The 26,301-nt window shown below is 40.5% G+C and overlaps 14 protein-coding genes across 14 annotated transcripts; 6 read left to right on the top strand and 8 right to left on the bottom strand.

The window, feature by feature from the left end:
• Positions 1–980: 980 nt before the first annotated feature.
• On the top strand, positions 981–2,615 carry MMR1 (Mmr1p; the record flags this gene model as incomplete). Its single annotated transcript, XM_002495029.1, has 1 exon — positions 981–2,615. The coding sequence occupies one exon, from the start codon at positions 981–983 to the stop codon at positions 2,613–2,615; it is 1,635 nt and encodes a 544-aa protein (XP_002495074.1).
• A 677-nt stretch (positions 2,616–3,292) lies between these two features.
• On the top strand, positions 3,293–4,483 carry PEX13 (peroxin PEX13; the record flags this gene model as incomplete). The annotated part of the gene is made up of 1 exon (XM_002495028.1): positions 3,293–4,483. One exon carries the CDS (start codon positions 3,293–3,295, stop codon positions 4,481–4,483), a length of 1,191 nt encoding a protein of 396 aa, XP_002495073.1.
• A 241-nt stretch (positions 4,484–4,724) lies between these two features.
• Positions 4,725–4,946, bottom strand: ZYRO0B02684g (uncharacterized protein; the record flags this gene model as incomplete). Its single annotated transcript, XM_002495027.1, has 1 exon — positions 4,725–4,946. The coding sequence occupies one exon, from the start codon at positions 4,944–4,946 to the stop codon at positions 4,725–4,727; it is 222 nt and encodes a 73-aa protein (XP_002495072.1).
• A 645-nt stretch (positions 4,947–5,591) lies between these two features.
• Positions 5,592–7,298, bottom strand: DLD1 (D-lactate dehydrogenase; the record flags this gene model as incomplete). The annotated part of the gene is made up of 1 exon (XM_002495026.1): positions 5,592–7,298. The coding sequence occupies one exon, from the start codon at positions 7,296–7,298 to the stop codon at positions 5,592–5,594; it is 1,707 nt and encodes a 568-aa protein (XP_002495071.1).
• Positions 7,299–7,447: 149 nt separating this feature from the next.
• HCR1 (translation initiation factor eIF3 core subunit j) lies at positions 7,448–8,284 on the bottom strand (the record flags this gene model as incomplete). The annotated part of the gene is made up of 1 exon (XM_002495025.1): positions 7,448–8,284. One exon carries the CDS (start codon positions 8,282–8,284, stop codon positions 7,448–7,450), a length of 837 nt encoding a protein of 278 aa, XP_002495070.1.
• A 599-nt stretch (positions 8,285–8,883) lies between these two features.
• PAR32 (Par32p) lies at positions 8,884–9,408 on the top strand (the record flags this gene model as incomplete). Its single annotated transcript, XM_002495024.1, has 1 exon — positions 8,884–9,408. One exon carries the CDS (start codon positions 8,884–8,886, stop codon positions 9,406–9,408), a length of 525 nt encoding a protein of 174 aa, XP_002495069.1.
• Positions 9,409–9,551: 143 nt separating this feature from the next.
• Positions 9,552–15,968, bottom strand: GLT1 (glutamate synthase (NADH); the record flags this gene model as incomplete). The annotated part of the gene is made up of 1 exon (XM_002495023.1): positions 9,552–15,968. The coding sequence occupies one exon, from the start codon at positions 15,966–15,968 to the stop codon at positions 9,552–9,554; it is 6,417 nt and encodes a 2,138-aa protein (XP_002495068.1).
• An 837-nt stretch (positions 15,969–16,805) lies between these two features.
• On the top strand, positions 16,806–18,530 carry UGA3 (Uga3p; the record flags this gene model as incomplete). Its single annotated transcript, XM_002495022.1, has 1 exon — positions 16,806–18,530. The coding sequence occupies one exon, from the start codon at positions 16,806–16,808 to the stop codon at positions 18,528–18,530; it is 1,725 nt and encodes a 574-aa protein (XP_002495067.1).
• A 109-nt stretch (positions 18,531–18,639) lies between these two features.
• UPS1 (Ups1p) lies at positions 18,640–19,167 on the bottom strand (the record flags this gene model as incomplete). The annotated part of the gene is made up of 1 exon (XM_002495021.1): positions 18,640–19,167. One exon carries the CDS (start codon positions 19,165–19,167, stop codon positions 18,640–18,642), a length of 528 nt encoding a protein of 175 aa, XP_002495066.1.
• Positions 19,168–19,571: 404 nt separating this feature from the next.
• NCW2 (Ncw2p) lies at positions 19,572–20,180 on the bottom strand (the record flags this gene model as incomplete). Its single annotated transcript, XM_002495020.1, has 1 exon — positions 19,572–20,180. The coding sequence occupies one exon, from the start codon at positions 20,178–20,180 to the stop codon at positions 19,572–19,574; it is 609 nt and encodes a 202-aa protein (XP_002495065.1).
• A 321-nt stretch (positions 20,181–20,501) lies between these two features.
• NMT1 (glycylpeptide N-tetradecanoyltransferase NMT1) lies at positions 20,502–21,899 on the bottom strand (the record flags this gene model as incomplete). Its single annotated transcript, XM_002495019.1, has 1 exon — positions 20,502–21,899. The coding sequence occupies one exon, from the start codon at positions 21,897–21,899 to the stop codon at positions 20,502–20,504; it is 1,398 nt and encodes a 465-aa protein (XP_002495064.1).
• Positions 21,900–22,145: 246 nt separating this feature from the next.
• On the top strand, positions 22,146–23,873 carry PWP1 (rRNA-processing protein PWP1; the record flags this gene model as incomplete). The annotated part of the gene is made up of 1 exon (XM_002495018.1): positions 22,146–23,873. One exon carries the CDS (start codon positions 22,146–22,148, stop codon positions 23,871–23,873), a length of 1,728 nt encoding a protein of 575 aa, XP_002495063.1.
• Positions 23,874–23,971: 98 nt separating this feature from the next.
• UGX2 (Ugx2p) lies at positions 23,972–24,526 on the bottom strand (the record flags this gene model as incomplete). The annotated part of the gene is made up of 1 exon (XM_002495017.1): positions 23,972–24,526. The coding sequence occupies one exon, from the start codon at positions 24,524–24,526 to the stop codon at positions 23,972–23,974; it is 555 nt and encodes a 184-aa protein (XP_002495062.1).
• A 799-nt stretch (positions 24,527–25,325) lies between these two features.
• Positions 25,326–26,207, top strand: ATO3 (putative ammonium permease ATO3; the record flags this gene model as incomplete). The annotated part of the gene is made up of 1 exon (XM_002495016.1): positions 25,326–26,207. One exon carries the CDS (start codon positions 25,326–25,328, stop codon positions 26,205–26,207), a length of 882 nt encoding a protein of 293 aa, XP_002495061.1.
• Between the last annotated feature and the right edge of the window lie 94 nt (positions 26,208–26,301).

Raw genomic sequence — 26,301 nt, 5'->3', positions numbered from 1 at the left:
CGTTCACGACAGCATTAAGCATAGGATCAAATTGCAATGACCTTTAAATCCACGGGAGCCTGATGGATTAGCAAAGGCCCATGCCATAGTATGTCGAAGCCTGGTTCATTACTCATTATATTATATTGTTGAAATGACGGATTTTCTTAGCAGATCTGTCGCTCCTTAATTTGGTGCTACTGAGTGCTGCCATAAGGTAAAAAGATGTTAAGACCGATGGAATAACTCATTCTCTATCCCTTGACACCAATAATAAACTCTAACAGGGCTCTACACGCTTATCTCTCCACATACATTTTCATTATATCCTGGCAACGTACTCGTGTAGATTATTGAGTCTCCCCAGGATAGTCGTTACCAATAGCTGCTGAAATGTTTCAATACCCTTGCATATGTACGTGTACTACGTATATACTTTCGTATCCGTCTATGTATACGTATTACCATTTCCAACAATGAGGACAGATACCCTAACCTGTACCCTAGGGTTTTTATTGAGGTTCTCTTAGGGTACACAGTATCTATTTAGGGTACCTTTCGACTGATTCGGCAAGAGGTAAATAGTCCCATTTAGGTAATTTCCACAAAAGATCACGATTGAAAAAAAAATGAACCAACCAAGTGAAAATAAGAGATGAACTTTTGAATGGAGAGTATCTTAAACCAACAATCTCAAAGTAAGAGAATCCACCAAAAAGAATCTCCTGCCTCTTTGTAAAGAATTTGGTGTGGGTAAGATAGTGCCATTTTTTATTTGACCGTTTAAAACAAATTTATTTGGTGGTATATCTTTTGCAAATCGCTAGCTCTCCCTTTCATTAGGATAGATTGTTTTGCCACCCAATTAGCTATTGAGTTTTGTCCGTTAAAATTATCAGAAATAGTGAAAAATTCAAAGAAATTCGAGGACTATTGTTGAGAAAGAACAATTGGTATTGTAAGAATCATCATCCTCCCTTCGAGGATAGAACACCAAAAATATGAATTCTCCCACGTTAAGGCCAGAACAACTTTCACCGAAGCTTTCACCAATGACATTCAGCCTTGATGATCCCAATAATACGAGTTCTAGTGTGAATAATTTTCACCATCTTTTGGCATCACCGACAAAAATAAGTCTTGATGGTAGCTCTAATGGTAATAATAGTAGTGGTGCTGGTAATTCACTAATATATCGAACATCGCTATCCAAATTGAGTGAGCTTTCAAGAAGAGGGAGGTCGAGACAGAGGTCCAATTCTGATACTTTTCGGGCAGCATCGCCGACGAGATTACAATTCTTCAGCAATGCTCCTAAGATGTTAAAACCTGAATACGTTTCTCAACAACCTTCTGGGATGCCACTTTTATCAGCACTGATTGGTAATGGTACGACAGGTTCACATACTAGCAGGTTAGGTATAAAAGAAACTTTGGAAATGTTTCATAGAGGTTTATCGAATGATAGTTGTCCGCCTCAAGAGCAAGAAAAGCAACAGCGGCAGCGGCACGCACAACAATCTCAATCACAACCGTCACAACAGAGTAATGGAAGTGATCGACAGTCGAGTGAAGCCACTTTAAACGAAGAAGCAGATAAGCAATTTCGATTTCAAGGCGAGACTGATAATAACAACAATAATAGTAATAATAATAATAATAGTAATAACGACAATCATGCAAACGAAAGCAATAACGATAAATTACACATTCAAAATCAAAATCAAAATCAAGGGGATATAACGACTACGGCAACGACAACAACAACAGCAGCAGATGTAGATGGAACTTTGAAAGGGAACCCAAGTAGTCCGCGTGAGAATCCAGGGACACGAATGGCTTCAAATAGTTCAGTTGCATCATCTACGATGACTGTTAATTTTAACGATATGTCCAAAGAAATGGAATTAGATTCATTACCAACTGATAAAAATGGATTTGTTGAATTGGTAGATGGGAAATCAAATAGATGTAGTTTCATATCATCAAGCTCAACAGATATTGATGCAGATTGGTATAATCATCAGCACATCCATATTAGTGAGGAAACAGCCAAGTTAGACTATAGGATCAAACAATTAGAAATAGAAATCGACGAATTAAAGCTCCAAAACGAAAAACTGATTAGGTCTATTACAACAAGTCGTACAGTGGAAGATAAATTTATGTTAGATGCATTGAAGGAAATTAGGTTTTCTAAACAAAAAGCTCAAAGAAGTATGGAAAGAAAAGTTGAACAATTAGAACGAAAAGTGGAAAACTATAGAAAAGCCCTGGGAACAATCGGTGATGGCCCATTACGGCCACAAGCCCATCCCCCATTGCCGTATGGTCAAATTAGTGCATGTTTAGAGTCGCCGAGAAGACAGAATCATAAAAGAAGAATAGCTCGTATTTCAAGTATGGAATTGAGGAAAATTGAGGAACATTCAGATTCTTCCTCTTCTCCACCATCCTCTTCACCAGCATCAGATGAAGACGATGAAGCTGAAAATACATTTGAAGAGCAAATCTCAGTCGATGAAACTATGATGATCCCAGATGAAAATGATCCTTCGAATAACAATATAAGGAGAATCGGTGGGCTCCAATTAAATATTCAATTGGAAATGCAAAAAAATAACAATCAAAACTGAACACCTAACGAGAACATTCTTTCCAAGTTAAAAACAACGAAATAAAAGTAAAACGAAAATAGGGAAAATTGTATCAATAACAAAAAATATTCTTCCTCTAATACTTAAATGGCTTTTTTTATCTTCATTCTTCATTTGTGAATTATTTTCTTCCTTTCCAAAATTTTTTATTCTTATCCGTGGTACTTTATTATATTCTATTTTATTCTATGTTATCTCATCGTTTTATTTCATTTTACTTCATTTCGAAAACAGGTTTTTGGTAACGTTTCTCAGGCGCATGAACGTATTAAATATCCCTTTGCAATATAATATAATAACACTCATTTAGCATGATATGATATAAGATTCAGTCATATAAATAAAAACATTAACTTAAACGATATGGTATTCAGTTTTAAAAAGTTTCAATCAATTAATTGTATATCTTGCAGGTAAGATATTTATGTTAGAAAAAATCCTGAAAAAATAGGGAGAATCTCAAGGTACTAAGAAAATTATTTGGCGGCTAATAAAAATACGTATGCTGCCTCTATAATATTTTTTCTATTATGATTATCGTTATTTCTAATTGGCGACACTATTTCGTTCCTTCGGGCGGTCAGCATAAAAAGTTTGGGAAGGTTGACTACGAGCATAACAAAAGAAGTATTAATAGTAAATACAGCTAAGGATCCATGTCAGCTAATTCAAAGCCACGACCCAAGCCGTGGGAAACTCATCCACCACTAGATAGTCAAGAAAGTGGATTAGATAACAGTTCGTTAGCCAAGATGAATTCTGAAACCGGTAATAATGATATGCACAATGGGGAGAATTCGCAGGAGCCACCACCAAGACCGGCAGAGCTGGCCTCTGATCCCTACACTAGTTCTAACCCTTTATATAACAATGGTTCGCCGTATGGCGTTAGTAATGGAATAGGTGGTGGTATGTATGGTAATAGCATGTATGGAGGTGGAGGTGGTTATGGATCTATGTATGGTGGAGGTTTAGGATCGATGTATGGTGGAGGTCTAGGATCGATGCATGGAGGTGGTTACGGTGGTTATGGGTCGATGTATGGAGGTGGTTACGGTGGTTATGGTGGTGGTTATATGAATAATGGACCTGGGGGTCCAGGTGGGTTAGGTGAATCTACACAGGCAACATTCCAGCTGATTGAGAGTTTAATCGGTACTGTGACAGGATTTGCTCAGATGTTGGAATCTACATACATGGCGACTCACAGCTCATTTTTCAGCATGGTGTCAGTTGCAGAGCAATTTTCGTATTTGAAAGAAGTGCTAGGATCATTCTTCGGTATATTTGCATTAATGAAATTCGTGAGAAGGATACTGTTTTATGTGACTAAAGGTAGAATGGGTACACCAGCGCCATCAAGAGCGATAAAAAATGGAACTAATTCTGAAATGGTAAATGAATTTCATAATTTCAAAAAGGACGAAAATTCCAAGAAGATAAAGAAAATATCTTGGAAACCATTAATTTTCTTCTTAGCCGCAGTTTTTGGATTCCCTTATGCTTTAAACAAATTTATCACTCGTGTGCAGTCCATGCAAAGAGGCAAAATTGGTACCAAACAGATGGGGGCTGAAGTTGATCCATCAAAATTAGAATTTGCCAGAGCACTTTACGATTTTACGCCAGAGAATCCACAGATTGAAGCACCATTGAAGAAAGGTGAATTGATGGCAATCATCACAAAGCAACATCCATCAGGTAATAATTCTGAATGGTGGAAAGTAAGAACTAAAACTGGTAATATGGGGTACGTCCCATTTAATTACGTAGAAATAATAAAGAGACAAAAGAGAATTGAAGATATACCTGAAAAAGATATGGGCTCACTTCAAAAGCAGATATAGTCGCGACAATTTTAGATTAAACAATTTGTATTCCAGATACAAAGTATGACGAATAAGAAAACATGGTATAACAATAATGATGATGAGCATTGAAAGAAATTTTAAAGAAAAGTTACAACGAGGGAGCCACATAATAATTTTACAATCCGAGTGAACGAATAATCATATCCTTTTTTTTTTTTTTTTTTTTTTTTTTGTTCTGTTGTTGTTTGTTACAGTTACTGTCGTACTGGTGTTAATATTACCATCCCAAGGTAAAATCCTTAGAATCCTGTTGTTTCATAAACCATTCCTGTTCTTCTGGTGTATCTTCCTTTACCGACCTAGAATCATTTTTACTCTCATGAATTTCGGATCCGTCAATTGAAGCAGATGTATAAGCTATCTGTGGTGCAAATGCCCTGGAAGGTCTGCACCGTATAGCTGCAGGTGCGGAAGATATTAAAGTAGGTCTTCCGAGCATTATCGTCCTCGGACTATCACGATATTACTATCGACCTTTGGTGAGACGTAAGTCCGCACTGTATATATCATGAACTCATATATATATATATATATATGATGTCTTAACCTGATTAGATAAACTAATTGTACGGGAGCTCATCGATTTCTCATGCAAAGAAAAAGAAACATGGAAGCAACAATGCATTGCGCCTGCCCTGTAATATCGATCGTATCGATTTCTTGGCTGAAAATAAGAGGAGGTATTGTTTACATAGGTCTCCTTAAGGGTGAATCATTGCTAGTAATATTTGCAGAATTAGGCTTATGTGCCCTTTTGCTATGCCTCTAACATTAAGCCTTCTTTACTCGTTCGGTCCGTAGTAAAATCGCAATCCGGAAATGACTCTTTAAGTTAGTGAATATGACTTAAAGATGGATGGGGGTTATGGTAATCATCATTCTCGAAATTGTATTTGTAGTCAGTCATATTCGTGGTACTCATTACCATCACCTTTAAGGGAATTTAGACATTAGTTGGGGTTCACTAAGGGGGTGAAAGATACTTGTTGTGGGGTTATAACGTATGCATTTTAGGATTTAAAGAATATCTACAAACTGCTTTACAGGCTACTTGACAACTTTTTAGGATAATCAATTGAATCGACTAAGGGTGATTATCGTTATTGTCGTGTGGATCAATCTTGAAGATCTTGTCTGGATTCATAATCCTGTGAGGATCAATAGCTAATTTAATCCTTCTCATCAGGTCAACTGGTTCCTGTCCTAGCTCCTCTAGTACATATTGTCTCTTACCGATACCCACACCGTGCTCACCAGTACAAGTACCGTCGGCATCGATGGCTCTTCTAACCATATTGGCTACTATCTTTTCACAAATTTTGCGTTCTTCATCATCCTTGTAAATCAGAAATGCATGGAAGTTACCATCACCAGCATGGCCAACGGTTGCGTTTACTAAAGGTGAGCTATTCATTTCCTCTTTTGTCTCCATTATGACCCTAGCAAAATTCGATATTGGTAGGGCAACATCGGTTGTCCAAACGTTAGAACCTTGTCCCTTAATGGATTTACCAGCGTCGATCACCGACCACAAGGCAAATTTACGTGCTTCCCATAACAGCATTTTCTCATCATCATCTTTAGCGAATTCAAATCCTGTGGAGCCGTAGGTTTTGGCAATATTTTCCACTTCATGTACTAATTCTTGGATGATTCTCTCGTTTCTGCCACCAATCTTTAGGAAAAGTGTTGGTTGTTCTTTCCAATCGGTTCTAAAAGTCGCAGCTTGACTATTAATCACCTTCATCATGTTATCATCTAATAGTTCAATTGCATCCAGTTGAATTCCTTGTTGGGTGAAACTAGAAGAGCATGCAGCTGCATTCTCTACAGCGTCGAAAGACACTACCGCAACAGTTTGGAATTTAGGTTTGACATGGCATTTAACAGTTGCCTTTGTCACAATACCTAAAGTACCTTCATTACCAGTAAATAACCCATTCAAATTGTATCCAGCAGAGGATTTTCTTGGTCTTCTCCTAGTTTTGACTACCGTCCCATCCGGTAAAACTACAGTCAAGTTCACAACATTCTCTTTCATAGTACCGTAGCGGTAGGCATTGGTTCCTGAACATGAGTTGGCAACACAACCACCAATTTGTGCACCAGGACCGGGATCACATCCAAATAAAAGACCTTCTTCACCTAGCATGTCATTTAAATCTTCCCAGGGAACACCAGCTTCTACTTCGACATCTAGGTCCGTTTTATTCAATTTCAAGACTTTATTCATATATTTGGAAAAGTCCAATACAACGGTATCCGATCTTCTAGTTGGTAGGAAATGGCCTTCTAAAGACGTACCACCACTGAAGGGAACCACAGGGACCTTATTGTCATGACAAATGGAAACGATTTGCGAAACTTCCTCAGTAGACTTTGGGAAGATGACAATGGCGGGTCTTTCTTCTGGCGTAGCATGGTGGGTATTGAAAGAGGTATCAGAATGAGAATCTAATTCAGTTTTAGATTGGGTGAAGTTGTCTGGATCGTTACCAACAACAGCCTTAATCTGGTTGATGACCCCTGGTAATTTCCCCGGTTCACAGTACTGTGGGGAATCCAAGTCATCTAGTGGTAAAACTGACTTGCCTAAACCTCTGTCCCTACGGTTATGCTCAAAAGTATCTGCAATTGCATAACCAATACCACCAGCAAGGACATATTTCAATCCAGTTTCTAAACTCTTCTTGTTCTTACCAGTCAACTGAAAGCTAGGTCTGTCGTAACTGGAATAGGACCTATGGAACCTAAAGCTACGACAGCACTTCCTTAAGGAACTTTTAAACATTGTAGATGGACTGTTTAGAGAGCTCGTGGAGCGAACAGTGAGAAAGAGGGATTTTAAGGCATCTTACTGGCCTTATGAGTTCAACGGCTCCGTAATTAACTATACATCCCGTATGAAAGCACGGCATATACCGTATCTAATGAATGAGATTACATAAAATCGTCATCGTTGAAGTCTCCCAAGTCCAATTCACCACCAATATCGAGGTCTTGGTCCTTCTTGAAAGATCCACCGAGGTTTGTCTTTGCCTTGGCTTTCTTTTTACCGGCACCACCGGTAGCGGTACCACCTTTAACTTTTGCCAATCTGGCCTGTCTTTCTTGCTTCTCCTTGTCCTTGATAAGAATGTTTAGGGTAGCTACCGTTTGTCTAATGGATTCGATAGCCATTGGTTTGGAGATATCTCTGATCAAATCGATTGCCAAAGACGAAGAGTAGTTGAGTGAAGATTTCTCGTTCAACGGCGTAATTGCAGTTGCCAAGGACTTTCTCAATTCTTGGTAGTCCTTCTTTGTTTCTGCCTGTTGAAACAATGGGTGGTCACCAATGGGGGTGTCCTTGGTCAATGGAGTTGCTAGTTTGGCAAACAGGTCTTCTTCTTCCTTTCTCTTGGCAGCTTGGGCCCTTGGGTGTTCACCTGCTAATTCTAATTCACCCAATAGATCACTTGCATTCTTCAAATCGGACTCTAGCTCTGCTTTCTTCATCAACTCTTGGCGAGTTTTTGGGTCTAATTCATCTATGGCTAGTTTAGGGGGTTCTGAACTTTCTTTTTCTTTCTTACCACCATTCTTCTTCTTGTTAGAAGCTGCTGCTGTCTTCTTGGCACTTTCAGAGGATGCCTGTGGTTTCTTTTCTTCACCTTCATCTTTGTCCCATGAATCTAACACTGGTTCATCATCTAGTCCGTCTTCCCAGGATTCCATTAAAACTGCATCATCTCCGTTCGTAGCGGAACCTCCAATAACATCCTCGTCCCACGACATGATTTCTTTAGCTCTATAATTTCTTTTGGTTCTACAGTATACACTTATACCATCTCATCGATTTGTACGCAACATTCAACTTTTTTATTCCAATTTTTTGATGCGATTCTTTAATAGCCGTATGTAGTGATTTTTCACTGTAATACGAATAGTCCTATTATTTTAACCGCTTATAACTTAGCAACTATTTGCTTTGACGATTTTTCCTCGAGGTGATCGGTTTTTAGCACCTTGTTTTATCCCATTTTGGCTCTTTTACATACTTTCAAATTTTTAACCTCCCACATTTAGTCTTCACGGCACCATCAACTCTTGGAACGAGGTCAGGCCTTAAGTGATCAACTACAGGTGTCATAGTTAGCCGTACTTTAAAATACGAAAATTTCTATCGGTCATGGCCTCTAAAATTTGTGTCTTTTGCCCTTCGACACATTTTCAAGTCATTCACTTTTTTCAAGTCACGTACCCTCGTGCCCGATGGCATGGCTCATCGCAAATACAAATTAGATATATATCAATAACATAAGTAAAGAGAAGGGTTTCAAGATCTTCTCTAGTCCTCTGAAGAGATCGGCAAACAATTTTTCAGCATCACAAATATGGGTCCTCGGATGGTTTCCACCGGTCGTGGTGGATCGGGTAATATTCAGCCAGCTAAGTCGAATCTATCACCAAAGCTCGTTCCACAAGGTTCTCAGACACCAAACATATTGCAACCAGTTTATAGTACTGGTAGAGGAGGTGCTGGTAATATGAGACGTAACGTTAATCCAAGAGTCACACGTAAGGCACAAGATGTTGAACAGGAACTAGAGAAGGAAGATGCAATTTTAGTCAGCGATGAGGACTACATAAGTCCAGTACAAGAAGAAGATCCTGTAAGTGCTACTCTATCAGGAGCTAATAGTAGGTCTCACAGTAGTGGTGGATCAAAAATCAAATTACAAAAATCAAAGACGAGGCAGGAAAGTAATCGTGAAAGGCCGAAGGCGATTGTATTAGGCAGAGGAGGTGCTGGTAACATCATATCTCCAACGTCGAGTGTTAAAGATCGTAGGAAGGAAAAGAATCCAAAAGATGGACACAAAGGTATGTGGTCCTCCATAAAGCATTTCTTCTCATAGAATGGAGAAGTTTTTTTACGTCTCTTTGCATGCAATATAATGATCTTCAATATCGACAACTTAGTCTTAATTCAAACATATGATATAAAAGTTAATAAATATGTGGTACGATAAATATGATAATACTATAATAAATAAATAAGTTAAACCGTGGCTGCTAATTCTTCTAGAAGGGAAAAATTACGTTTGACAAGACCACCATTGCCCGGCAAACCAGTTTGTCCCATCAAAACTTGGTCAATTGCAGTTGCGCACTTACGACCCTCTTGAATAGCCCAGACGATTAGTGACTGTCCACGACGACAATCACCAGCTGCAAATGTCTTGTCATCATCGACGCTGTAGGAGGCATCGTTAACGGTAGCTATAGTACCGCGACGAGTCTTAATTACGTTTGGATCTTCAATCAATTCAGGTCCTATGAATCCCATTGACAAAAGCACCACATCAGCTTCAAAAATTTCTTCACTTCCTGGAAGTTCCACCATTTGCCAAACTCCAGATTCGGATTTCTTCCATTCCACACGAACGGTCTTAATAGCCTTCACCTCGTTCTCGTCGTTACCAATGAACTCCTTGGCAAGAATAGAGTATTCACGAGGATCTCTACCGTAGTGTTCTTTGACTTCAGCATGGCCATAGTCTACCCTCATGACACGAGGCCATTGAGGCCATGGATTGTCTCTAGAGCGCTTCTGGGGAGGTTGGGGTAACAATTCAAAGTTGAGAACAGATGCTGCACCATGTCTAACAGATGTACCCAAACAATCGTTACCAGTGTCACCACCACCGATCACAATCACTTTCTTTCCGGCGAGTGCTTGACGAACGGCTTCCATATCCTTCTTCAGAAGCGCCGAAGTGTTGCTCTTCAATAAAGTCATAGCGAAATCAATATTCTTAAGTTCACGACCTTCGATGGGCAAATCTCTAGGGATGGTAGACCCAATAGCGTACACCACAGAGTCGAATTGAGCCCTGAGGTCGGAAACAGCAATATCCTTGCCAATTTCAGTGTTCACGACAAATTGTACACCTTCATCAGCTAGAAGATTCACACGGCGTTGTACAATGGATTTTTCCAATTTCATGTTGGGGATACCGTACATCAGAAGCCCACCACAACGATCGGATCTTTCAAAAACAGTAACAGAATGACCAGCTCTATTTAATTGGTCTGCACATGCTAGACCTGCAGGACCAGAACCAATGATGGCTACCTTACGTCCAGTACGAGAGTCAGGTGGTGATGGTTGTACCCAACCTTCCTTGAAAGCATTGTCGATGATTAATCTTTCAATAGATTTTATTCCAACTGGATCTTCGATGATACCTAAGGTACATGCACCCTCACAAGGAGCCGGGCACACTCTACCGGTGAATTCTGGGAAATTGTTAGTCTCTGATAATTTTTCCCATGCTAATCTCCATTGGTTTTTGAAAACTAGGTCATTGAATTTAGGAATAATGTTCGAGACTGGACAACCTGTATCAGATTGGCAGAATGGTGTACCACAATCCATACATCTGGCCGTTTGATATCTTGCATCCTTCTTATTCAGATTGTTGGTAAATTCCTTCCAGTCTTGAGACCTGATAGATGCAGGTCTCTTCGATTGATGGCGCACTTTGTACTTCATGAAGCCACGGACTTTTTCTAGCTTCTCTACGGTCTCTGCAGACTTTTCGTGGTTTGGTACGGCGTCTTCCAAATCTGCTACACCTGGTTCTTTAGCGGCAGATCTGAAAGAGACTGCATTTCTTTCTCTCTTAGAGGACATGAGGGCGTCAACTTCACCATTGGTAGCATCTAAGTTGGAGTTGGATGATCTTTGGAATTTTCTCAAGTATTCAGCATCAGCCAACTGCTTCTGCTTGACTTTTTCTTCTGCTTCTTTCAAAAGAACTTTCTTGTAATCTGATGGAATTACCTTGACAAAATTCTTCAGGTAGTAGTTGAATCTGCCTAAAATTCTCTCAGCTAGCTCAGATTTAGTGTAGTTGTAGTGTTCTTGGATCAAATTCTTAACAAAAGCGATCTCTACAGGATCGGATAGACCTTCTAACTCCACGGTACCCTTGTTAATCTTGCCCACGAAATCTTCATAATCGGAAGTCAAACAATAACAAATACCACCGGTGGCACCAGAGAAGGCATTCAGAGATTCTAATTGCGAGAGAATAACAGCCCTACCACCAGTCATGTATTCGAAGGCATTGTTACCTCTGATTCTTTCAACCACAGTGGTAGCGCCTGAGTTACGTACGGCAAATCTTTCACCAACACAACCAGCGATAAAGGCAGTACCGGAGGTGGCACCGTAGAAACAAGTGTTACCGATAATGACATTTTCATCACTCTTGAACTTAGATCCTGCGGGCGGTCTAATCACCAAGGTACCACCGGAAAGTCCTTTACCAACGTAGTCATTTGCGTCACCGTCCAAAATAAAGGTGACACCTGGAGCCAAAAATGCACCGAAAGATTGACCAGCAGATCCCTCGATGTTTACTACCACAGTATCCTGAGGTAGACCATTTTCTCCAAATCTCTTAGAAATACGATAAGATAGAGTGGACCCTAAGGCACGATCGGTGTTGATAATTTCGGCATCTATTGTCACGGGTAACCCGCGATCCAAAGTTACTTCAGCCTCATCGATTAGTTTGTTATCCAAACGGGTGTGCAGTTTATGATCCTGTTTCTTGCAGAACTTAGTGGCTACACCCGGGCGAATGACGTGTGCGGGTGTCAAAATGGGTGACAAGTCAATGTTTATTGCCTTGGTGTTAACATTTTCCCTTTTTCTTAATTTTTCAGAATGACCCACCATCTCATCGATGCTACGGAATCCAAGTTTGGCCATGATCTTTCTCAGATCTTGAATTAAATAGTAGAAGAAGTTGATGACATGCTCAGGTTGACCTTCAAATTTGCTTCTCAAGTATGGATCTTGTGTAGCGATCCCAACTGCACAGGCATTGAGATGGCACTTTCTCAACATAACGCAGCCCATGGCAATCAATGGCACAGTAGCTAGGGTAAATTGTTCTGCACCTAATAACACAGCGACCGCTACATCGAAGCCTGTCCTTATTTGACCATCAGTTTGCACAACAACGTTACGTCTCAGATCGTTTAGCACCAATGTTTGGTGAGTCTCTGCTAACCCCAATTCCCAAGGAAGACCCGCATTTTTGATACTAGTCCATCTCGCAGCACCAGTACCACCATCATGACCGGAAACCAAGATATGATCCGCCTTGGCTTTGGCCACACCAGATGCAACAATACCAACACCAACTTCTGAGACTAATTTCACAGAAACACCTGCTCTAGGATTTGAACACTTCAAGTCATAGATTAGCTGCTTCAAATCTTCAATCGAATAAATGTCGTGGTGAGGGGGTGGGGAAATCAATCCGACATATGGTGTGGAATGTCTTGTACGGGCAATTTCCTTAGAAACTTTATGCGCTGGCAATTCACCACCTTCACCTGGCTTAGCACCTTGAGCAATTTTGATCTGCAGCTCGTCTGCATCGGACAAGTAGTAAGAAGTCACACCAAATCTAGCAGAGGCAACTTGCTTGATTGCCGATCTCATAGTATCCCCATTTTTGTGCACGATAGACCGCTCTGCATCTTCACCACCTTCACCGCAATTGGATTTACCGCCGAGGCGGTTCATCGCGATGGCTAAGGTTGAGTGGGCTTCCATAGAGATGGAACCGTACGACATAGCACCGGTAGAAAACCTTCTAACGATTTCGGTCCAGGGTTCTACCTGTTCCAAGGGAATTGCGGTAGAGTTTTCTAAATCCAACTCCAAGAGACCTCTTAATGTGCAATCCCTAATGGCTTCTGTTTCTCTTTTCACGTACATGTCCCAGGCATCACCATTTTTGTTTTTCACGGTATCTTGCAAAGAGGCAATGGCTTGGGGATCATTGACGTGTTTGTAACCGCCATCTCTCCAATGGTAGTCACCGTTTTCAGGTAGGGCCACGGAATTGGAGATAACAGATCTGGTAGGATATGCTGCTTCGTGCATGGAGAAAGCGTCCTGAGCCAAATATTCAAAAGTTACACCTTTAATTCTAGATGCAGTACCAGCAAAACACAGGTCAATGACGGAGTTGTCTACACCGAGGGCTTCAAAGATTTGAGCACCCTTGTAAGATGCCAAGGTAGAAATACCCATCTTTGACATGACTTTCAAAATACCACCATCAATGGCATGTTTGTAATTCTCCAAAAGGGTATGATCTTCAACTTGCAAGTTGTCATCATCCACATTACGAACTAGTCCCTCGTGGTTCATCCTAACCAAAGTTTCCATGATTAAGTAGGGGAAAATACCATCACAACCGTAACCTAAAAGGACACAGAAGTGATGAACCTCTTTTGCTTCACCGGTTTCCAAAATGATAGCCACATGAGAACGTTGTTTACGTCTGACCAAATGATGATGGATGGCTCCCACTGCAATTAAAGACGAGATTGCCACACGTTCAGGACCCACCCTTCTGTCAGAGAGAATCAAGATTTTTTTACCTTGCTCAATGGAGTCACTTGCTTGCGCAGTAATACGTTCAATGGTTGCAGTGTAACCTAAAAGACCTTCATATTTGTCAAAAGTAATGTCGATTTTGGAGACGGACCAGGATGGGTGTGCCTTTTCGATGTTTTCCAATGCTGAAAATTCGTCCCAGTGCAATATGGGGGACTTCAATAACAATCTTTCACATTGACTTGGGTGCATTTCCAGTAAGTTACCCTGGGGCCCGACATAACATTCAAGGGACATCACATTAGCTTCACGAATGGGATCAATAGGTGGGTTAGTCACTTGGGCAAACAATTGCTTAAAATAGTCGTAGACTAAGACGGGATCCTCATTCAAACAGGCCAAAGGTGCATCGTTACCCATAGACCCCAAAGCTTCTTTGCCGCCGAGAGCCATAGGAGTTATTATCAATGAAATTTGTTCAAAAGTATAGCCATTGGCCAAAAGAAAAGGATTTCTTTGTACATCAATATCAGAATTTTCAGGAATATATTGTTTGGGGATGTATTTTTGGTTCTTTTTGACCAAATCCTCCAGTTTAATAACCTTGGATAACCAAGATTTAAAGTCCTGCCTTTTGGCAAATTTCATCTTCAACGATTTAGTATCCACAATTTCACCTTCTTCCGTATCAACGAGGAATAAATCACCAGGCTTTAACTTACCCTTCGATACCACTAGGGAATTGTCCAGGTGAATAACACCAACTTCTGAAGCACAAATAACTCTATCATCCTCGGTAACGTAATAACGGCATGGTCTCAAACCATTTCTATCCAACATGGCACCACAGTAACGACCATCAGTAAAACTCAGTAGTGCGGGACCATCCCAAGGTTCCATCAAACATGCTGCCCAATCGAACCATGCTTTTAAATTGGAATCCATGTCCTTGTGGTAGGCTTCAGGAACCATCATCATAACGGCTTCTGGTAAGGAAAGAGCACCATTGATTGTTAGTAGTTCCAAGACATTGTCTAAAGCACCTGAATCGGAACCACCTTCCTCAATAATAGGGTATAGTTTGTCCAATTGATCCTTAAAAGTTTCAGATAAGAGAACACCCTCTCTAGCACGCATCCAGTTCTTATTACCTCTCAAAGTATTGATCTCACCGTTGTGAGCTAGCCAACGAAGTGGTTGGGCTCTATCCCACGAGGGGAAAGTATTAGTAGAAAATCTGGAGTGAACCATGGCCATATGGGATTTGAAATGAGCATTGGTTAAATCGTGGTAGTAGCTGTACACTTGAGCTGGTGTCAATTGACCCTTGTAAACAATGGTTTTATTGCTCAAAGAGCAAACATAAAACCAGTTTTCTATACCAATTTCATTGGAAGCCAATTTTCTCAAAATGTAAAGTTTAGTTTGGAACGATTTTTCATTAAAATGTTGTTGTTGTTGTTGTTGTTGTTGTTGATAATCGGATTGCACTATTAAAGGTTGTAAAATCGTAGGTTCTCTGGAGAGAGCTACCTCACCTAGAATAGAAGAATCCTTGGGGACATCTCTCCAACCTAAAACCTTCAACCCTTGTTCTAGTGCCAGATCTTCAAAGACTTTTTGAGCTGCCTTTAAAGCAGGAACTTCACCTTTCTTGAAGAAAACGTTACCGACTGCGTATTGTCCTCTAGGAGGAACATCGATATCAAGATCCAGCTTAAATTCCCTCGCAAAAAAATCGTGAGGGATCCCCACCAAGATACCGGCACCATCACCATTACCACCTGAAGAAACGGCACCACGGTGGGACATGTTGCAAAGTAAAAATCTTGCATCAGAAACGATTTTATGAGAAGGTTCACCCTTGATGTTTGCCACGAAGCCAACACCACAAGCATCTTTTTCATAATCAGGATCGTAAAGACCACATTTATCAGGAATTACTTGAGCCCATGATTTGTTTACACGGCTCTCATTTCCTCCCATTGGAGATCCACCTTCGTAGGCCTCTCCTAAAGGATCATAGGCTTCTGATTTTAGAGCCATGATGAATTAATATTACAAGATGCAGGACAATAAATAAATAATGACAGAGAAGTCCAGATATGTGGATTAAAAGAGAAAATGCAGCAGTGGTAATAATAAATAAATAGAGTAGTGTTGTTGAATCAAAGTCCGAGGCCTGCCCAGTGGTGATGTAAAGTTTGTCCAAATAGTTCTTGAACTAGGGGAAGGAACGAGACAGTCCAAATCTTGAAGGACTAGCAGCAAATAAGCCCGTTTATATACCCAGCCGCAGCCGCCGACGGCTGGCGTCCCTTTCGGAACCATCCGATCATGTTTAGTTGTACGTAATCGACTGTCGAGCGGTTGCCTCCGGTTTTTGATTGGTCTACAATATCTCTTTACGCTCTCCCCTGAACGAAAGCGGCTAGATATCATCCAATCAGAAGCAATTTGCTCAGAAAAGTCCCTACAACGCTTATCGATACTAATTTAATTATTCACTATCTCCATCGGATTAATTCTTCGTCCATGGAGATAATGAGACTATACGAGATAAGAGTCATACCTGTCACACGTGCTCTGTGGACGGGTAATCTTTGTGTCGCTTCCTACGTAATGTCATGCAATAGGTTACCCGGCAGAGTTGGATACAGTATGTCACGTGCTACAGACTCTGATCGTAAATCCTGAAATTTTCAACTTCTTTCAGAAAAGGTGACAGGAAAGCTAATTGGGGGAAACGGCGATGAGCTTAACATCTACGATCTGGGCAAAATAATCAACGTGTAAAACCGAACACATTCTCTTTTTAACAATTAAAGATTGATTGGGTATTATGGTACTTCGATCTTTTCATGCCTTTAAATTTCAATCTTAATGGGGATTGCAGGGCAAAAAGTTTCAAAGATTCCAGTACGAAAGCATTCCAAGACAGGATGTATAACTTGTAAAGTTAGGAAAAAAAGATGTTCAGAGGATAAACCGGTATGCAGCGACTGTGCTCGATTGGGTTTTACGTGCATGTATGTGCCTCGAAGTTTTGACAAAAATGCGGTTCAAAAATGTAAGGATCAAGTGGAGATGGAGCTGTTTGTGCATAAGAATAAGAAGAAGTTTGTAGCGGAGTTCGAAGGCATCGCAAGTGGTGGCAGCAGTAGTAGTAGTAATGGTAGTAATGGTAGTGATGGTAGTGACAGCCAGGTGGAAAGACCGTCGGAGGATGTTGAAGAAAGAGCACTTGCAGATGAATTCGAAACCGAAGGGTCATCGCTAGCGGTTGTTCAAACGAAATCCCCTTCATCACCGTATCTCTCGCAACCGTTATCTGACCCTATAAATTTACATTTAGATCCGGTGGGGATGCACCTTTACGACTACTATCGAGACCATTTGGGTAAGATAATTTCCATTGCACCATTAAAGCAGAATTATTATTTACAAGTTTTCCTACCCATGGCACATCGACACAGAGGTATTCTTTACGGTCTTATGGCGTGGTCAGCACACCATTTGTCAATTTCGCAAGAAGGGAGTGAAACTAGAGATGACAACTACTGTGCATTGGCAAATAGGTATACCTTGGAATCTCTAAGATTTCTCAGATCTGAAATCGATACGAATTTCCTGTGGTCGTTAGCTCAGCTTCTCATATTGTGTGGTGCTGAGATCTGTCAGGGAGACGTTAGCAAATGGAAAATTTTACTGAAATATGCAGCGGATCTCATCGAAAAGAATGTCGGTGGAGAAATTTCGCATTTAATGTCTTCCTTCACATCTCAGATTGATACAACTACGCGATATTGGTTATTGGCTAATTTCATCTATCACGATGTTATGTGTTCTAGGGGAACCCATTTCCCCATCGATCAGTATAACAAAGTTCTTAGTAGCCATACTGATACAAGTCCAAATGCCATTTCGGATGTGAATATGCATGTAGATCCACTGCATGGTGTCAATAGACCAATTTTACTACTCATGGGTGATATAACCAACTTGGTGAGGCGTATGAAGAACGCAGGATCCTTCGGTAAATCGCATCCCAAATTTAGAGAATATATGGACAGAGCATTTGAATTACAGACTGAGTTATTCCAGATTTCACCGGACGTGCGAGAATTGCAACTCTATGAAGAATCCTCACTAATGCATGCCTTATGTTTAGAACTTTTCCAATTGATGAAGTTGTCAGCACTTTTACATTTGAAGACTACGTGTCTAAGGCAAAGCAAACATACTTGGGAGATTCAACATTTTTGGTTAGAACTTTTTGAAAAATTAGATTTAATTTTAGGCACCAAATTGGAAGGTTGTCTATGTTTCCCCATGTTCATATGTGGTATAAATGCTACTGATCAAGAACAAAAACGTCAAATAGAGTCAAGATTCAGTGATATCGCTAAACGTTATAAATGTTACAACTTCCAAAGGGCAAGAACGGTTATGAGGAAAGTTTGGTTACAAGACGACAGTGACGCTACAAGTCCTACGAGTAGTATATCTCATACGAGCCTCAGCGATATTGGTTCACTAGACATTGGTGAAAATACGGACTGGTACGATATTGTCGACGCCATGGGTTGGGATATAAGTTTTGCATAAAAAAAGAACATCTTCTATTTCATCACAATAATAAATAATATTTAATTGTTTTAATTTGATTTTTTTTTTTTTAATAAGTTTAAAATATTCGTTAAATCACATCGTAAACTCAAAGCAATGAACTTCTTTTTTCTAACTCCTGCATTACGAAAACCATACCCAATCTACTTTTTTTAATATTTTCATCAAATCTTGACCTTGACCAATCCTCAATCTTGCTGCGGATTCCCACGTTGAATCCACTCGAGAATTTAACTTGACTTGCACACGAAGTACTCCTGACATTTTGTTTAGCTTGTTCATAAGTAGTATATTCCTCCACCTGGATTATCTTGGTATGATCTAAATTCCTGGTATAAGTCCTCATTGTCGATTGTCTTGGATCAACTATAGAAAATTCGATGATCCATGACTCTGAAATTCTACCTAAAAATGGCTTAACCCATCTTGGAAGTTTGCCTGCTTTTTTAATCAATCTTGTCGTGTGCAGCTTACCATCATTATCCAATTCCCTAGAAAGAGTGTCGATTGATAAAACGTGTGATGCATAGGGATTAGGGTACCTATTGAAGAACGCTAATGATACAGTATTGAAATCATTATTAAAGACGTGGGCGTTCTTATGCCATAAAACCATGACTGCTTCGCTAATTACTAGCAGACACAAAAACAAACAAACTTATAAATAATCCAATAGTGGTACGACCAGGTCCTGCTGATTTATGACTAGTTTTTAAGTATTTCGGTTGCACTTCCTTCCATTCGTCATTATTTTTTTTTTTTTTTTTTTCACTTCCGCATTTATGCTAGTTCTCCACCGTTAAAAATTGAATCAAATGTAAACATGAAAATATCGGATTATTGTACTATAAAACTGTATAAAATGCTATAATGATGCAGAATTGAAGGAATAGTAAAAATGACTTGTTTGTAATGCAGGGTTTGTATACTGTGAAAAATTCTCTATCAGACGATACCAATATCAAAGGGTGTCTTCTTTTGAGGTGTCTATGCTCATCCCTGGCGAAGGTCAATTACATTTCAGATCAGCATAAGTGCTAGTGCAATAGCACCAATACCGTAGGACATGTCCACTATCTTGCCGCCTGCATTAGAATGTACTTGGATAGTAGAGTTATCGCTTCCTAGGTTTCTGCTCTTTATATTAGCGGACGTCAGAAGACTAGATAGAGATGATGACGATGACGATAGTGGTGAATTTGATATTGTAGATGTACTTTTTTCGCCGTGTTTCTTAGAGATTATGGTGGTTCTTGCAATACTCGAAGTGGAATCCTGCTGCGATGAGGTTGAAGGTAACCACCAGATAGTAGAGGTGTATTCACCCTGTGAATTTGATGACGTTAGGATTGTGGCAGGACCGTCCTGAGATCTACTTGTGCTCTCACCGCCTTTACTGCTGCTAGCTGGATAGGCGGATGTTTCAGAATGAGAAACGGCAGAAGAGCTGGGCGGCAGCCACCATAGAGTCTTGGTAACCTGACGACCTTCATCATCAGTAGTAGCTTGCAAGGATGCAGGTTTATCCCAGCTGTATTCGGGGGACGAAGATGATTCCGAAGGTGCCAATGTTGTGGTCTTGGCAATAGCAGAAAATGTACAAAGGGCGAGAATGTAGGATAATTGCATTATCGTTCACTATTCTTCTTGGTATTCTGAGGCTAGATCTTTTGAAGTCCGGTTCCTATTCTTTGAAGCATCTTATATATATCCATTGATTCAATATATACGATTTGCCAAGCCATTTGGCCTTTACGAAGCTTAATTCGTTCTATGTAGATCACTGATCTAAAGTAATTTACGGAGAACAGCCTACTTTCTATTCTAGTTCACGGTGGCTCATTTTTTCAAGAATGGCTGGTTGAGTGCTGGTTCACAACTGTCACTTGGCGACCAAAACGTTAAAAATAATGAGAGGAACAAGCAAGTATACTTAAGTATGTAGATCTCTTATAGCATGACTACGCCTACATTACTGCGTTTTTCAACATCATAGTCTTTATCATCTTTAATACCGCCAGCAATAGGGAAGGCCCTGTAGTTGAATAAGTAGAAATTCAAGAAACCATCACCCGGTCCAAATTTTAACTTTTCCAAGAAAAGAGTGTTATCTTGTGAAGTTAAAGCGTTAAAAACGTCCATCTTGGCATTACGTGCCAAGATACATGCATCGTTGATCAATTGAGAAAGGCGCTCCTTGAGTGCCTTCGTAGCCTCAGGATCAAATCTATCATTGTATTTCAAATCTGCATCAGATGCATAGTAAAACAAATAACCGATTCCTAATTCGTTATGAACAGAATTGTCGAGAATGGTAAATGGTAGAGAGTAAAACGAAAAGAAATCGGTAATTTTGCCTTCCTGGTTCTCCACGACATATGAATAGATTACCTTGCCGTCAGGAGTCGCAGACATTTGTTCTGGACCACCTAAAAACCAATGACTAAATTCCTCTTTGTTGAAATCTTGCACTAAATCAAATCTCTTTTGGTATTTTTCGAAAAGGGCATGAGCTTGATCAACGTCTTCTGGTTTCAATGGTCTCAAACCCCTTGTGGTTGGCCCCTTAGGTAAAGTGTAATTGGCTACCATTTGTGGTTTCGATGCGCCCGGTGGTAGTTGAACGAAGCCAACATCTAATAACTTGTCCCAATTCAATGGTCTATGAGTGTAACGACATACACTCACAGGTGATGGTAGAACGGTACCTGAAGTGTAAAGTGCAAACCAAATATCACATTTGTTAACCCTTCTGGTAACTTCTTTAATCAATACTGGTGCCAATCTTTTACCTCTCAACTGTTTATGAACACATAAGAAATTAATTTCCACACTTTTAACCAATTTACCTCTTACCTTTAAATCCACGGGAATGGCAGATATGAAGGCTACCAACTTACCGGTAGAACGAACTCGTACACCGACGTGCCATTCTTTTTTCCATCCAGGTGGTTTTAATGACCAGTTGAAAAATTCACGGGTATACTTGAACCTGAATGATGCATCACGATCCTCAACATAGTTTTCATTCAAAAGAACAAAGATGTCCTCAACTTGGGATTTATCGGTGACATCCAGCGTACACCATTCGAATTCTCCCAATAAAGGGAAAGGCTCGTCACTGATTTCTTCAGGAGTCTTCTTTCTATCGATAGGACCTTCTTCAGAGATAGGTTCATCAAATGTTGCCACAGGTTGAGTTTTCCAAAACTTATAGTCTTTCATCTCCTTACGCTGTGATTGGGTCAATTTAGTAACATCGTTACCATTCAACTTAAGAAGCTTCAAAAGCTCGGCCAGCCTGCCGCTAGGTTCGCCAGCACCATCACCACTACCGTTTCCTGACATTTATAACTCAATTGAAGACGTTGCAGTTTCTAAGGAACGTGTTCAACTTGTTCAATTATCGTGTCCATCACTAGGCGACAATCTTAATCCGTTCCTTCTCTTGTTTCCCTCTTTGCAATATGTCATTATAGACGACATTGAAAAATTTTGAAAAAAATCGATGAGATGCGATGAGATGAGATAAGATGAGATGAGCTTCAAGATGGATTAGTTAGAACAGTTCAGATAATCGTTAGCCCAAAGAATATGATATCTGCTACTTGTTGGGTACCAAGGGGTTATGCCTCTGAGTTTCCTGAGAAGTATGAGCTAGACAACGAAGAGATGGAAAGAATCAACCAGATGGCTAATTTAAACCTCAATGATGCTACCGCTGAAATGGAAGAGGTTGCAGAGGAGGAGGAAGAAGGAGCTCAAGAGGAAGCTTCGGAAGAATCTCAACCTAATCCTTCAAAACTTCAAGATCAATTGGATGCAGACGACGATTTGAAAGAGTTTGACATGGAACACTACGATGATGAAGACAGTGGTGCAAATGGGGCTGGTGTAGCCATGTTCCCTGGCCTAGAAGGTGAAGATGTTAGATTCCATGAAGGTGAAGAAGGTGAAGATCCTTACATTTCTTTGCCTAATAAGGAGGAACAAACTGAAGAGAAACAAGAGTTGCAAGTTTACCCCACCGATAATATGGTTTTAGCTACTAGAACTGAAGATGACGTTTCATATTTGGATGTTTACATCTATGACGATGGTGCTGGATTCCACGATGTCGAAGTACCACAGGAGAAGGGTGATGAGGCTGATCCTGATGTCGCTAGAGGGCTCGTGCGGGACAGCTCACTGTACGTGCATCACGATTTGATGTTACCAGCATTCCCACTCTGTGTTGAATGGTTAAATTACAGACCTGGATCTCAATCTGATGACCCTGCCAATTTTGCCGCCATTGGATCTTTCGACCCTCAAATTGAAATATGGAATTTGGATTGTGTTGAAAAGGCGTTCCCAGATATGATCCTAGGTGAACCCGAACAAGGTTCAGGAGCATCTTTAAAGAACAAAAAGAACAAGAAGAAGCAAAAGAACCAACATATTACTACTCACCATACCGATGCAATTTTGTCCTTAGCACTTAACAAGCACTTCCGTGCCGTTTTGGCATCTACGTCCGCAGACCACACTGTCAAACTTTGGGATTTGAACAACGGTACAGCGGCAAGATCGTTGGCTTCCATCCACAGTGGTAAGAATGTTTCGTCATCTGAATGGCACAAGACCAATGGATCTGTGCTTTTAACTTCCGGTTACGATTCTCGTGTTGCATTATCAGATGTTAGAATTTCAGATGAATCTCAGTTGTCCAAATATTGGTCAGTACTACCGGGCGAAGAAGTGGAAAGTTCCACATTCGCTGATGAAAATATAATACTGAGTGGTACCGATTCTGGTAATGTTTACGCATTTGATATTAGAAATAATTCAGGTTCCAAACCAGTCTGGACATTGAATGCTCATGACGCTGGAATATCATGTCTATGTGCCAATGATTACATCCCGGGTATGATGACTACCTCCGCTATGGGTGATAAAACGGTCAAGCTTTGGAAATTCCCATTGGAACAAGACAACACTGGTGGATTGGGACCAAGCATGGTTCTTTCTCGTGACTTCGACGTCGGTAATGTTCTTTCAGTGTCATTTGCCAACGATGTTGAAGTGGCAGGAAACATGGCAATCGGTGGTGTTAATACAGGTTTGAAACTTTATGACGTCTTTTCCAACAGGACCGTTCGTAAGAGTTTTGGCCGCGAACTGTCAGCCGCTCAACAAACCGCTAAAGCTGAAGCACAACAGTTAGGTAAAAGCTCTAGATTTGCCCGTAAATATCGTGGAAACAGTCAACCGGACACCGTTGTCACCGTTGATGCCGATAATGAAGAAGATGAGGATGATGCCGATGAGGATGAAGAATAGATGCCTTGTTATACACATATATACATTTATATATATGTGTACATATATATAATCCTACCCTGTACACTATTAAATTAGAGATCAAACTTTTAGAAAAACTATTTTCCTGCAGTCAACAGCCATTTCAAATGATTGTTTTCTGGGGTATCAGAATCGACTTCAATAACCGCGGTGTCGCATCTGTTGAAACTACCATTTTTCGAATCGGAAACAAAGCTTAAAGATCTTTCAGATATTCTACGCGGCCTATTGAGCTCTTCGCAGACCTTCGGATGGAAAAACCTCCATTCTGAAAGCCTAGTGGGTTCGAATTCTGCATCTTCCTCTTCGTTATTTTCGCAGTCCGTCAGCGCTTCATCGCCGTCTTCATTATACTTGAAAGCGGCGGTGTTTCCACCAGCATTGTTACTGCTACCGCTATGCCTACGTATATACTCCATAAGCCCGTCTAAAGTATCCTCGTGACCATCGTAGACGACTTTGCACATTTGCTGATACTGTGATGCGAAGAGATCTTGATTCCATGCAAACCCCTGCGATTCCGAAGAGGATACTGTGAAATTGTTGGTCGTTTGAAGATTGGAGTTATATGTTGTGGAATAGACCATTGTTGCCTCGCTAGACAGCATCTCTGGGGACAAGAGTGGGTTCATTTTGGAGAAGAGGAAGGGTTGAAGTAACAAAACTATGAGAGTAATAGAGTATCCCACCTACTACAGGTTAAATCACTAGTAGTAATGGTAGCAACAGTTGTAGTATTGCTTGCTAGCAGTTTACGTATCTCTTTGCAGGCATTATCAGCATGCTAATGCTGATAATGCTGATGACTACCTCCGTCCCATAAACGATCCACCCTTAAATAATTGCCGGGTGACCCAGGTAAAGCGACTAGATTGTTTCTTGTTCTTGTAATTACCCTTAAAAGGCTGTCTCAGGTAACGAACTTCTCGCGCCCAGAATTAAGTATCAATCAGTGTTTCCCCACACTTTTTGTTTTTAACGTGTGCCTCTACGTAAGCCCCTCCTGGGCTTAAATACTAGCTTAGGGCTCGTCCACTATGTACCAATGGGTACCATTGGGTGCCGATGAGTACCAATGGGGTTAATTTAAAAAATGGTATTCCCCATTGGACCACCTGAGGGAAACTTCATTAACTGTACCAAACGGGTGGTAAAGAAGAGCGTGATATGAACCTCAACCCCGCTCATCTCATTCTTTCGGAGTTCAGTATGTGGGTTATTATGGATGACTTTTCTTGGAGCGTTGCATGATGTCTACCGGACCAATTGATGGCGTTTAACTAAGATATAAAAAGAGAGAGGCTACTTGGACAGTTTTGGCTTCGAGAGTGCTTCTTTCTCCGTTTTCTTCTTTTCTTTTCCCCGTTTTTTTCTTTTGTTTCTTTTGTTTTTCTTACCCGAGTAAACGGTTTGGATCAGACTGGTGTGATAATGTCGAACCATTCCAGCGCATCACGGCAATTAAATTCCTTCGAAGAGAAGGAAGAGGCACCAACTGAGTTTAACGACATCCACAGAGACACCACTAACTATGACAGTGGGTACAAAGAGGATCTAAACGAACAGCATCTGTCAGAGGGAAATGAGCCGATAGTTCATTCGATCACCCAACAAGGTGATTTTGTCGAAATGGGAGGTCATAGATATCGGAGAAAAGATCTGGCAAATATCTTTGCCGCAGACTTGGACAATGTGGCATACAAAACGAGACCCCGCCACGGAGTTCAGCTGGGTAATCCGGTTCCGCTAGGTTTAGCTTCCTTCTCATTTTGTTGTCTAATTTTATCTCTTGTCAATGCACGTGTTCGTGGTGTTACGGATTCCAAGCTGTTAGTTCCAGCATTTTTGTTCTTTGGTGGTGCTATTGAATTATTCGCGGGGTTGCTATGTTTTGTTATTGGTGATACCTATTCTATGACTGTTTTTTCATCATTCGGTGGATTTTGGATTTGTTGGGGATGTATTAATACTGACCAGTTTCATGTAGCGGCGGCGTATGAGAATGATCCGACGATGATGAATAATGTCCAAGGTTATTTCTTGGCGGGCTGGGTTGTCTTCACATTTTTAGTGATGGTTTGCGCGATGAAATCGACGTGGGGTCTTTTCTTGTTGTTATTCTTCTTAGAGTTGACATTTTTGCTTCTCTGTATTGGCTCCTTCATCAACAATGCCCACGTCTTGATGGCCGGTGGTTATTTCGGAATATTGAGTAGTGTCTGTGGTTGGTATTCGCTGTACTGTGCGATTGCGGATCCTGCATATACTTATGCTCCATTGAGGGCTTATCCGATGCCAAATTCTCAGGTGTAGTTTGTAAGGTTAATTTAATGATAATAGCGCATATTGAATATAATGAGAAGTAATTTTGACGTAATGGTCCCTTGCTGTAGTGGTGCAAATTACC

The sequence above is a fragment of the Zygosaccharomyces rouxii genome (genome assembly GCF_000026365.1).
Source record: "Zygosaccharomyces rouxii strain CBS732 chromosome B complete sequence".
Classification (NCBI taxonomy): Eukaryota; Fungi; Ascomycota; class Saccharomycetes; order Saccharomycetales; family Saccharomycetaceae; genus Zygosaccharomyces; species Zygosaccharomyces rouxii.
This window is presented reverse-complemented; position numbering and strand designations above follow the sequence as displayed.